At 40.4% G+C, this 12,554-nt stretch overlaps 1 protein-coding gene across 4 annotated transcripts; it reads left to right on the top strand.

Moving 5' to 3' along the window:
* Nucleotides 1-860: 860 nt before the first annotated feature.
* On the top strand, nt 861-12,353 carry ANP32E (acidic (leucine-rich) nuclear phosphoprotein 32 family, member E). 4 transcript variants are annotated; one of them, XM_009331590.1, is made up of 6 exons: nt 861-1,056; nt 1,671-1,793; nt 3,272-3,437; nt 4,998-5,152; nt 7,284-7,338; nt 9,501-12,353. In XM_009331590.1, the coding sequence occupies exons 1-6, from the start codon at nt 865-867 to the stop codon at nt 9,563-9,565; spliced, it is 756 nt and encodes a 251-aa protein (XP_009329865.1). In that variant the 5' UTR covers nt 861-864; the 3' UTR covers nt 9,566-12,353. The 4 variants fall into 4 exon arrangements, with proteins under 4 accessions (XP_009329865.1, XP_009329864.1, XP_009329863.1 ...); XM_009331589.1 differs by having other exon boundaries at nt 862-1,056; nt 9,498-12,353; XM_009331588.1 differs by having other exon boundaries at nt 868-1,056; nt 4,995-5,152.
* The last annotated feature ends 201 nt before the right edge of the window (nt 12,354-12,554 follow it).

Genomic DNA, 12,554 nt, shown 5'->3' with positions numbered 1-12,554 from the left:
CAAACGCGTTGATTTGACCAAACGGCGTGCGTTTCACTAAGTTGGTCAGTGGCAGGGACCTGAAGAGGGCTCCGCGCGCCTTCAGCGTGCGTCTTTGCTGGGCGAAGCCATGCAGGTCCCCTCGCCCCTGGCAGCTTGCTTTAAAACTTTGCGCCGGTTTGGAGTAACGTTTTTTGATGGAAAAATAAAACAATGGGGAGACTTTACTTGAGGCTGGCAAAGTGTGCTGCTCGGAGGTTTCTGCAGCAGGCTTGAAATGTTATTATTTAAAAGTGCGCAGGGGAAAGGAAGAGTCGCCTTGTTAATGTCCTTTCTAATGAGTGGTATGTTCCACTGTAGATGAAATAATTTAAAATTAATTGGCTGCTCCTTGTTACCGCCTCTCAAAGTACGCGACCTGTATCGATTATCTAGTTGTTTCAGTGGCTTTGGCATGAGGAAATTATTTAATTGGGCTTAATTAACCTGCAGAACTCGCTGCTGAAATAATCTGGAGCCAGAAGGTTTAGGGTTCAGAAGGAAATTGAAAGCTTTTACAGGTTTGAATACGCAGAATGAAATTATCAGACTTTAGGAACAAGTTAGCGGTTCGCTCGTATACGAGGGCAGCTTATACCCCAGGCTGCGGTGGCACTGTGGAAGCTATAAAAGTGCCCGTCGATAAAGTTTGGGGTTAGATGGCAGTTTTTTGCACAATTTGAAGCACGCTCAGCGGGAGGGAAACTGGCATACTTTTTTTTTTTTTTAAATAGGCGGGTGTCTGATTTCGGACCACAAGTCTAGTCTAAATTTAAACCAAACACCAAACCAACAGATATTTAACAGTCTCCGCGTTGTGGTTTAGATGAAGCGTGTGGTTTTTTGATGCTCATTAAACTGACGAGTGACTCGCTGTCCTACTCAAAGGTGACGGAGTTGGTGCTCGATAACTGCCGATCCAGCAATGGCGAAATCGAAGGTCTGAATGATTCATTTAAAGAACTCGAGTTTCTTAGCATGGCCAATGTAGAGCTGACATCGCTGGCCAAACTTCCCACGTTGAGTAAGCTCCGAAAGGTACGTACCTCTCGCCTGCCAGCGCTTTGAGAAGTAAAAGTCACGGGTGACGACCCATGGCTGGGCCTTTCGGCGCTCGCAGTTGAACTCGCTTTGCGAGATGGCGGGCCGATGAAATGATGCCGCATCCCAGCCGTGGTTTTTTTTTTTAAGATCTGAAGTTGTTTCGGGTATCTCCAGTTAATTATGGCCAAAGTGGGCTTGGTCAACGGTTCTTGGGACAGTAAACGCTTGTCTGTTAAAGATGTGAAGGTTGGCCACGTCTTGCTGGGTGCTGATGTTGATAAGAGGCCGCTGCGTTGCCCAGCCAGTGAAGCTGCACATCGCTTGTAGTGAATTCCAGTATTATGTAGCCTGCTAACTTAAATTTTAAGTATCCAAACCCATCGGATTTTAAGGAGTACTGCGTAATTCTCAAAGTAAACTTCAAGGAACTTTTTGACAGCCAAAGCAATAACTCAACTCATGCTTGTTAGCTTGTGGGACTCTTCCAAAGTGTTCAACTCTGTGATTAAACTGTTCAGTTAAAGGGAGAACGATTACAAATGATGCGGGTCTGAATCTGATGGTAAAAATCTAAGTGCTTAATTACTTAAATTTTTTCTGTATAATAGTTGGAGTTGAGCGACAACATCATTTCAGGAGGCCTGGAGGTCCTTGCAGAAAGATGTCCAAATCTCACATATCTAAATCTAAGTGGCAACAAAATCAAAGATCTTGGCACTGTGGAAGCTCTTGTAAGTACGAAGTGAGGGGGGCTAATGGAAAACTTAAATCTAATAAATACTGTTTTTCAAATCAAGAATAAACTAATTTTCTTGCAGTGGAATGGCGCAGACCTGGCTGTAAGGGCTGTGTACGAGCAGCTTTTTCAAGCACAGCGCAGAAACAGCAAATGGGGGTTTAAACTAGCACAGTGCGGGAAATCCGCGAGTACAAAGATGCAGCGTGATGTGTTCTAGCTGCTTATATTCTTTTTCAGCTGAAAGGCACGCGAAATGAAGTTTCTTTTCTCACCTGTCATATGTTCTATGTAATTTTTTTTTTTCTTGCCAGCTCAGGTGAAATGGATACTGGGGTGTTTTAGGTTTGTCAGTGTTCCACTTGGTCCTGACTTGATTAACTCTGTGTCATGGTTATTAGAGACAGTACTTGTAAATGAACCGCTGTAAAATTCCTTCTGTGTTAGTAGTGGGATGTACTGAGCAAGAGATTTTTGAGCTCCTGTTTTATCTTTGAAAGAAAAGTAGCCAAGTTACGTCTTGCTGACCCTCTTGGTTTCGTTTGTTAAGGTATAGTTTGTCTAACAAGCACCTGCCCTAAGCCTTCATTAAACTGCGAAGTGATTAGGATGCGTGTACGAGACGGTCAGTCAGGAGCAAACCTGGGAGGCGCCAGTAGCAGGTTATTTAAAAGTAGGAGGCAGCTGCCAGCGCCTGCCTGATCTGTGCACCCATTCTTCTAGCTGATGATTATTTTTTTTTTAGGATTTTGATACAGACTGCATATGTTTAAAACTGCTCATAAAGGTTCTTCACGTACTTTTTTTTAATGGGGCTTTAACCCAGCAGTTAGTAGACTTAAGTAAAGCAGTTAGCGCTCTAGAGAAGAAACACTTTTATTTAGAACTTAGATGCTTGCCAAGCCATGCAGGTGGCTCGTTCTGTGTGCGTGTAGAGCCTGAAAGGTGAGAAAAATCACCGTCGGTTGTCTAGTCTTTATTGTTTGGAAAGCAAATTCTGTAGTGTTGTAACAAATCCTACCAAGTGTCTCTTGCTTGCTCCTCGCAAGATGCCTGTAATTAAATCAGTCAAACTGTTTACTGAAAGGCTGCTGGAGTTGTTAAGTTTTTGCCCAGGATTGCCTGAACAAAACCAGGCTATGCAAACAAAAACCAAACCCAAATATGTGTTGTGCAGTCTGCGCACGGTGGTCTGGTGCTTCAGGGATGTGTTGGGCGTGCTGCAAACACGCTGTGGAGTTGATCTGCAAAAGCACTTTCATGAGGAGTTCTAACTACCGCAGACAGCTTTTTGAACTGAAGCTGGTGTTTAATGGGGGGGCGAAATACTGACTAGAAAAGAGGGGATGGGGACAAAACAAATTCTGTAGCTGGCTATCTGGTTAACTGTATTTGGGCCATGACTGCACTGTAACTTGAAGTACCACGTCAAGAAATAAGGGGGGAAAAAAAAAACTTTTCATTTATTTTCAGCAAAATCTTAAAAACTTGAAGAGCCTTGACCTGTTCAACTGTGAGATTACAAACCTTGAGGATTACAGAGACAGCATTTTTGAGCTGCTTCAGCAAATCACATACCTAGATGGATTCGATCAGGAAGATAATGAGGCACCGGACTCAGAAGATGATGATGATGAGGGTAACTTCCTGAAATAAACTGTGGATAGAAATAGTATGTTGTAATAAAGATACAGATGTAGCGTGGGGTATAGTGACTTCTTGAATGCACTAGCACGATCCTGTGCTCTTAGTTTTGAAGCGCAGACTTCTCGAACTCGTTTGGTATTAACACACCGTGATACAGAAGGGAAACTCCTGTCAAAGGTTTTGAGGGTTCTTGAGAAGCCTTCCGAGTTTAAGGAAATTTGACTAAAGATATTGTTACAAAGATATAAATATTCTCAGAATAAGTTGTTGCCAGTAGTAAAGCACTTTGGCACTACTGAATGATACAAAGCGAGGGGACAAACACACGTTATTCTGTATGAAAAATTATAATTTGCTGCCTTTTGTAATGGTTTCAGTCCCATGCTCAAGTATAATGCAATTTTTTGTTAAAAAAAAAAATGTATATAGCTCCTTTTGAACTGACCTCAGTTGTGGTCATTAACGAGGCTATTCCTACATCTTTTTCCATTGTTACCCGATTGAAAACGAAACCCGTAGGTGTAGGTCTGTCAGCGTGTGGCTACAAATTCTACGTTGATGTGATTGCAGGGAACAGTATGCGTGCTCTTCTTTAAATGTACTTGGCTTAACAGATGACTGACACAGTCAAAGCCGTTAAAAAAAAAACATCCAAAATGTGTTTGAGCGCTATTGGCAAATAGGATGGGCTGCTGCTGTTGTGATGCGGTGTCTTAGGCATGTTTGCATTCTAAATATCCACGCAAATAAGAAGTGAGATTTGGGCTGTATCTGTTTACGACAGAGGTTTCGCAGTGTTTTCTTCGTGCCTTAAATCATTAGCTGGGAGCTGCCACTGCTGTGTGCTGGGTCATGGCTGTCAAGGGGCTGCTGACGCGTACTCAGACGCATCAAAGTTTGGAAGCCCATGTTGAAAAGAACTCGATGAAAGCCAAACAGTTGATGCTTGGAATGTGAAAATAAACCCAATATTTGAAAATACATGAATAGGTTATTAACTTGAAGGTGAATTTACCTTGTCGTTTCTTGTAATTCGCCTAACTGAAACTGTGAAAGTGGTTATATGCTCCAGAAATAAAAATGAAATGAGAGATCATCTCTTTGGAACTGTAGGTGTTTCATAGTTACTAGTAAGTGATGAAATAACAGATAAATGTAATATGTGAAGCTGGTTTTGCCTTTAAATATTTTAGGGTTTGATTCTGTAGAGAAGCCTCTCTTCCCCTTCCACTGACTAAATTTTCAGCTCCCTTGCAGCAGTTTGCATACGTAGCTGCTTCAGGCATTGAGAATTTTGCCTGAAGCTTGTGTTGTAAAAACATGGGTAGCCTTTCTTCAGGAAAGAAAATTATAAAGATAACTTCATTAAAATCATACTTGTTTCCCACATGTTGTCTGCGTTTAAAGAAATAAAGGAAAAAAAAAAAAACCCAAACCTTTCTGGAAAAAAAGGTCACAACTAGCTTGACCTGGTGTACACAAACTTGTATAAAGGCGAGTTAAGGAAACTTAACTTTTAGCATATATGTAAGTGTATCCTTCATTTCAGAAGGAGATGAAGATGATGATGATGAAGACGAGGATGAAGCTGGTCCTCCAGGAGAGTATGAAGAGGAAGACGATGAAGATGATGGAGGTTCAGATTTGGGGGAAGGAGAAGAGGAAGAGGAAGTTGGTCTTTCATACCTGATGAAAGAAGAGATTCAGGTAAAGTTTGTAAATTCTACCAAATCCAAGAAACGTAGAAAAACTGCCTACAGACTTTGTGTTAATTCGAACATACAGACACAGCGCATAAATGTGGGGTAGATGCAGTGGGATACTTTAGAGAGAACGCTGCTGTCGCTGAAGTACAAGGTGTTGACTTGAACGTGAGCGGTGGCCGTCAGCTATGAAGGCGGTCCTGGCTGACTTCCAAGACTCGGTTGACTTTTATCCCAGCCCTTGATGTTGCGGGCTGGTAGAGCCTCTTTATTCCCTGTAAGCTAAAGAAGCCGTTCTCCCCAGCGTTTTGAAACCATGCACTACTACCAGTTAAATTGTCAGAATAGAAACATATGAAGCAGAATAAGTTAATTTCTTTTGGAAAACCAAAGAAAATACCCTGGTCGTGCGAAAGAGGAGAATGAAGTAGCAACAAGTTACCAGTACTTCATGTAAGATGAAACAAAGGAAAAGCGTACAGTTCTTGCTGTAATAAATGCTGGGTTTTTTTACCGTGCACTCTCCTGAAACTGTTCTTAGTGGTGGTGTTGAAGAGCTGTGGAAAATAGCCCACGGGATCTTTCAAGTAGTACTGTGCTAAAAAGCAAGTGGAGGAGTATTAAGAAAATATACATGTTTTACAAGGCTATGAATAGATTCTTGTGGATATAAACTGGTCGTGCCTAAATGATTATTGCATGGAAGTAAAAGCCAGGAGTCCTGATTTAGTACTCTCCTTTGACAGCTACAGGGCTTTCAGAGGGAGAATGTGTCTGGCACAGATTTTGTGTGCAAGTCTGTGCAAGCAGCTCGCACGTTTTGGATCAAAAAAAAAAACCCTGTTGACATCACTTCCACTACTGTTGCTTTTGATAAGATTTTAGTTCCTATCAGCTGCATTTCACATGGATGTGCAGAAAATCTTGAACTAAACGCTTTGGTGTTCTTCATTTTGTTCTTGTAACTAGCGCTCATGTGATTTGCTTACGAATGTAACTTCGTTCCTGCCTTAATACTCTGAAGAGGTAATGTCTGTAACACAGTTAACGAAGCTAAAAACTAAATAAGTAAATCTGCTCTGAAGCCAAGACCTTAGAGGTAGTTCTTTGGAAAATGAACTAGGAAGACTATCAGGTGCTAATCATGTGTGGTCGTTAGTACACGCATACGCTTTGCACGTTAGGTGACCAGGAATTGCCACGCAGAGCCGTGGAAGTGTTGGGGGAGTTCAGAACCACGGCCCTTCCGACGGTGGTGCAACAACACAGACACTGAGTTTGTATTTTGCGTTCATTTAGGTGGGGAACAGGTGGTGGTCAGGGTGAAGCGTGTAAAGTTTTGAGAGTTCAAAGTCTCCTGGCTTTTCCCTGTATTTGGGAAAATTAATTTGGCAAATCAAATTGTGCACCGTTCTAATTGCAAGGAATTAATCCAGAGTGGTTTTTAATTCCCATGTTCTAAGGACAAATGTCAAATGGGCTCTCAAATGTTTTCACATTTTTACTCGTTACGTTACCCTATGTATAAAATCCGATACAGCAGACGGATATAAAAATAAGACTTCCGTTTGTCTTCAAGGCTTGACGTTGTGCCAGTAGGGCAGAGATCTTGCACCATTGTTTGATTTTTCTGGGGCTGCTGATTGTTAATTGGTTTACACTTTTCAGCTATCAGCTTTAAAAAAACAAAAGCCCAAACAAAAAATCCCCAACAGCTTAAATCATTTGACACAGAAACAATAATTTTGTGAAGATACTAGCTGTTCTGCTTTCTCCTCTTCCTTGTCCTTCAACGACAGTGGGTTAAAAGGTTTGTCATCTCTATTTGCTGTCGTGGCCTCTTCAGTTAATTTTGCAATAACTTACTCTTGAGCTGGCGTAAGGTAGCGATAAGTGGGCAGAACGAAGAAATGAGAATACCGGGCCAGATAATAACACTGGTTTGGGTGATTAAATGTACTATAGTCGGTTTGGCTGCCTATCCTTGTACAGGCGGCCAGTACCAAAAAAAGTAAGTGTGGAATGTGAGCTCTGAACGGAGTCAGTGGGGTTTTCTGAATTTCTGCTCAGGATCAGCACGTAAGCAAAACTTCAATAAACGGCAATTTTAAAAATATTTCACAACTTTTGTAAAGGATGAAGATGATGATGATGACTATGTTGAAGAAGGAGGTGATGAGGAGGAAGAAGGTAAGTTCTCAAGTTACTAAAGTTGTGACTAAATTGATTCTTTATAATTCTGTAACTTTGCAAGTTTGGGATGTGCGCTGTAATGGCATAAATCACTGTTTGGCTGGTCTCTTTCTGAAGGTATGTGAAGCATTTTAGGATTGGTGTGAGCAAGAGCTCGAGCAGGTAGTAAAGTAGCTGGGCAGTATTTGTTATTTTTTGTCTGCTCACTTATAAAATACAAATAAGGAAGAAATGACAGGTTTTCACAGTCTCTCGTTGAAGCAGTTTTCTAAAATGAAAGACACTGCATCTCCTACACAGTTAGAAATTTTAATTTTCCAACATGGAGGGGAGACGGACTATTCTGTATACCTGGCAAATGTTATTTACATACATGTAAAATACCTTGTTTAATGCACCAGAGGCTCCACTGGCAAAGCCCTGGAAGCAGCAGTAGCAGCTGGATCTTTTCCCTTTATCAAGCTGAATGTGGCTTCTCCAGTAAACCTTTCGGCTTGAGAGGCAACTCCTAGGAGGCAAGCTCAACCCGGTATCCTGTCCAACAGCTTAGCTAGTGAGCCTAATCATATTTTTTTTCTATCTAGTCTTTTTATCAGTGGTTGTAACTTCTTAATTTCATAAATTACTCTTTTGATGTCAGACACATGCGTAATAGTCAAAAGCTCACAAAAAAAAAATGCTGGTGTGTGTGGCTCATCCTGCTTTGAGAAGGTACGGTGCACCGAGTGTGTATAACCGATGTGGAAGAAATGGCATTCTCGCAGGCTGGTGCTGTTCCTTTGGTATCTTGCAGAACGTAAAGTTCTGTTTGCAAGAAGTGGGTTACTTGAGTACTTTTTTATAAAATTAACTTTTTATTTCATCTTTTGATGTTTTTAAAAAAGGACCTGCAAGAAGTTAAACAGGACAAACGTCACTCGTTCTTTTTTGCACCTTGTTTGAGGTTTCCAAGCCTTCAGGGTAGGGACCAGCCTTACGTTCGATGCTCCTACTCTGTTCCGGACTGCTGGAACGTACATAACCACTGGTTGCTCTACAGGCAGAAGGCTTATTCTCAATTCTTGTGCAGATATCGGCGTACTCTGATTTGTGGGTGGATGGGTGGCTTAGTTGCACGCACCTCTGTGTTCCAAGTGGTAAGGTTAAGACACCAGGTAGGAGTCCCCTGTTACTACCAGTCAGCGGCTGCTCAAGTCCCTTTAAGAAAATTATCAAGCTTCATCTTAAAACGAGCTGGCTTTTCCCCTCCACTTTCCTTGCTACAAGGCTCTTCCAGAACTTTGCTTTTCTAATGGTTGGGAACTCTGTCCTAATCTTTAAACCATCCCTAGCAGCAAAGTTTTGTATTAATCCTGAAGCCCCGAAGTCTGTGTAAACTGTAGACAAATTCTAGAATTTCTCACCAGACGAGTCCCCATCTCACCTGTACGCTTGGCTTAGCGGGGCAGTTCTTGGAGGTGTATCTCGCACTCGGAAAAAATGAAGTTCTGAAGTTGTAATGCTAATTCTTCACTCTTTACAAATGCAGCCTTCGAATCTATTGAGACAACAAAGCAGGAGGTCAGGGTGGCTAATTAGCCAGGAAATGACTGCTGGAAAATAAATCCATTAGATTTGACAAAATTGCATTTCATGATTTCACCACAAGAGCGCATAGTCCACTGACCGAATTAAGCATATTTCTAAGAATAAGCTCAAAGATATTTATGCAAGATGCTTCTATCAGTTTGTCACTGGAGAGAGAACAGAGCAGGTTTCACTTGGTATCTGCAGAAACTGCTGGGTTTGGGGCAGGGTGTATGCAACTTCTAAAAACTAAAGTTAGGGAGATATAAACATGTCATTTCCATTTTAGTTCTCAAATACATGTTAACAGAAGCATTTTTTTATAAATCCGCTTCATCTTTATAATTCCTGTATGGAACATCACATGCTTAGCTTGAACTTAGTTTAATGTGGCCTACATGAATTATTCAGAGTAATGTAAACTGATCTTTTTTTGAGAGCCGTAAGCAACCCAGAGATGTTATAGTGGCGAATGCATTGACTACAAACAAACAGTAATCTATTTCAGTTACCTTTTCTGCAAGTATAACGTTACATTTATGATGTCTGAGCAGAACCTAATGAGATGTATGCATACCTCTTTTCCTTAGCAGAGGGCATTCGAGGGGAGAAGAGGAAACGAGACCCTGAAGATGAAGGCGAGGAAGAGGATGATTAATTTGTTATAGACACAAGTAGGACCAGACTCTTCAGTTACAGAATACGCAATAGTGATTATGCAGATCTGTATGTCTCCATGTACCATAGATGTCCCTACAGAAGATATGTTAACTTTTTATAGGAGAAGTGTGGTTTTACTATTCTTGCCCTTTTTATCATTCCAAATAAGATATAATAGCCTGTTAGTGAACCTATATGTAGAAAACAATTTTCAGCCCTATAATCACTGAAGCCATTGTCAAGTTTTTCCCCCTAGACTTTTATTTGGAGCTCTTTGATTTTATACAAGCTTGCTGTGTTGGTCATCATGAGCCCAGAGTTAAACCACCCATTTCGCATGGGTTTAATATTGTGAATTTCCTTCAAGATTTTAAAGTTTTTTATACTTAAAAAGCCGAACTCAAACATGCTATATGGCAAATTCCAGCCTCTTTTAAATGAGACGTTGACTATAGTCTGAGTTTACCAGGGATTCTATTTGAAATCGACAACTAGATTACACCTTTATTTCAGCTTTTTAAAAGGTGACTCCTGTAATATTTTTTAAGTCTTCTATCCATTTTGTGTGTTACACTGTAAAGCCTAAGTGGGTTTCAGAAGATCTTTTTTTTTCCTGCTTGTTCAGATGCTCGGTGTTTGCTGGAGTATTTACTAGATACCTTCAAGAACATATTTTGACAAACTGAAAGGGTTCTAATCCGTAAATTTTCTCCAAAATACATAGTCATTGCAGGTATTAACAAAAGCAAATAATCTGTAGTTTTAAACCATTTCGCTAGAAGTCTTCGTTAAACTTCCACTCACTTCACTCTTGCATTGTCATTTTGGGAATTCTGCAGCAATCATGGTGTTTGGCTATAAAATATATGCATTTCTAATGCAGAAGTTAACGGGTAACTCCTTCAAGCACATTTTTTTCAAACACCCCCCCCCACTTTTATAGAATCGTTGCAGGGGGAAAGATGAACATAAGTTAGTCTTTCTTCGCAGGTCACCTTTTAAACTTTTTAAATCTGGTTGTAGGCAAAACATTCAAGTTCATGCATAATACTAGTTAATAGTTTAGGGTTTTTTATATTGAATGGCTGCAGAAACTTGTTCCATTGCATACAGTTGGTGGCGCGTACAGGAGACATGCAGACAAGCTTTTTTCTAGCAGCCTGATTGTGACCAACAGGTCTTAATTCTGCCCCGCTGGATTCCTGTTTTCTGTTTGAGCCACTGCGAGACAAGTTCAGACATACAGCATTCCTCTGTCAGTCATGATTTGGATTTAAAACAGTAGTCTTGATATAAAACTAATTTACATTGTTTCACGTAGGTACTGAACCAAATATCACACACAGCTTTATTCAAGAGACTTATTTTTGTATCTGTCTTGGCTGACAATAGCTGCCATTAAACTGGGGGAGACACCAAGGGTGGGGAAGAGGGAGATGTCCTGGACCTAAGTAAGAGTCAGTCACCCATAGATCGGTTACCTGTGAATATTTAATAGGTATTTCACACACTAGCAGACTTTACATGTGACTTCCAACTCTAAAATCAAGTTTAGATACTGCAGGGTTGAAGTTCTGCAAAGCCCAATTTCTTGTGTGTGTGTTTCCCCCCCTCCCCCCTCCCCAAATAGAGCCTTAAATCATAGTTTCTCATGTAGCTGTAAAGCATAGCCAGCCATTAAAGGCATCTGAATGAAACGAGTCAGGCGGATGGCAATATACTTGGAAATGAACTGACTAAATGGGGTTTGCATTTTTTAATGAGTATCTGTAAAGACACTAGAAAAATAGTGGTAAAACTACATTTGCAACCACAATCTAAGTTCCTGTGTTTGTGTATGAATACTGAATGAATAGAAATCTTAGGTAAGTGCACATCCTATCTTGTCGTGGAGGCTCTGTGTTCAAGGCAGTTGCTTTGTGCTCAGCTTTGAGATAGAAAAGTGTGTTTTCCCATCTTTCTGCTTATTTTTTTTTAGTCTCGGTGAATGATTGAAACCTATTATTTATAAGCGTGTACTTTAAAGTACCTCATTGTCAGGGTTTTCCTTAACTGTCTTTTACTGATGCATATAAAATTAGTTTTAAATGGAAAAATTTACTATTTGGATTAAAATTATTTGAGTACCGGTCTTGTTTCAGTAAGCGAGTCCAATTTTGACACTGGATGAGCTAATTGGACGACACAGAATAAACTCAGAAGGGGTTAGCAGACCTTCCCTAAGATAGGCAGACTTAACACTTCCTAAAAACAACTTGCAGTGCCGTGCATCAGCCGCTACATCTAAAAATCTGAGCCTCACACAAAACTCAACTTCCGAAGTAACTTTGTCTGTTCCTCAGTGTTACCATCTAAGTATAGTTTCATATTTGTCAGCTTGGCATGCAATTAAACAGCGTAGCATTTTTTTAAAATAAGTAATACAGAGCCTCCAGATAACTTTTGAAACTTTTTTGCTTGGTGGGTGGTCTTTTCATGCAAATATGTAAGGGTGGGTTTTATATTTTGTAGAGGTTTTGTCCTATTTTAATGCTCTTTGTATGGCAGTATGTATATAGTGTGTTTCGGTTCCTTATCAAACTCTTTCCTTAAACTTTGGAGTAACTGATTTTGTGCAACTGTGTTTTGAATAAAGCCATGACAGTGTTAAATTAAAGAAAACAACCCTGCAGCACTCTTCTGATAATTTTTAGTTGTAACAAAACATGTTTCCTCCCCACGTGTGCTGTAAATTTTAAATTAAAAAGTTTTCAAACCGAATTATTTCAAATAAATTGAGACTATTGTATTGGATTACTTCTTTTAGTATGTACAGCTGTGGAGAATGTGATATTTCTTAAGGAATGGAGTAAGAGGTAATTGTTCTTTCCTGTTACCTTTTCGTTGTTGGGGAACCCTGCAGAATTGTGTGTCTTTCTGGGGCTAGAACTTGGACTTTATGGTACTCCGGTTCGTGGTAACGTTGTCACAGTTGAAGAAGGATGCTG

This window comes from Pygoscelis adeliae, unplaced genomic scaffold (assembly GCF_000699105.1).
Source record: "Pygoscelis adeliae isolate BGI_AS28 unplaced genomic scaffold, ASM69910v1 Scaffold919, whole genome shotgun sequence".
In the NCBI taxonomy this organism is placed as follows: Eukaryota; Metazoa; Chordata; class Aves; order Sphenisciformes; family Spheniscidae; genus Pygoscelis; species Pygoscelis adeliae.
This window is presented reverse-complemented; position numbering and strand designations above follow the sequence as displayed.

What these genes read in the sequence shown, in the direction of transcription:
- ANP32E (XM_009331589.1), top strand. Translation starts at nt 865, where the DNA reads ATGCTCATTAAACTGACGAGTGACTCGCTGTCCTACTCAAAGGTGACG. An exon ending in CGTTGAGTAAGCTCCGAAAG is followed by an intron (nt 1,057 to 1,670) that starts GTACGTACCTCT and finishes TCTGTATAATAG; the next exon opens with TTGGAGTTGAGCGACAACAT. An exon ending in TTGGCACTGTGGAAGCTCTT is followed by an intron (nt 1,794 to 3,271) that starts GTAAGTACGAAG and finishes ATTTATTTTCAG; the next exon opens with CAAAATCTTAAAAACTTGAA.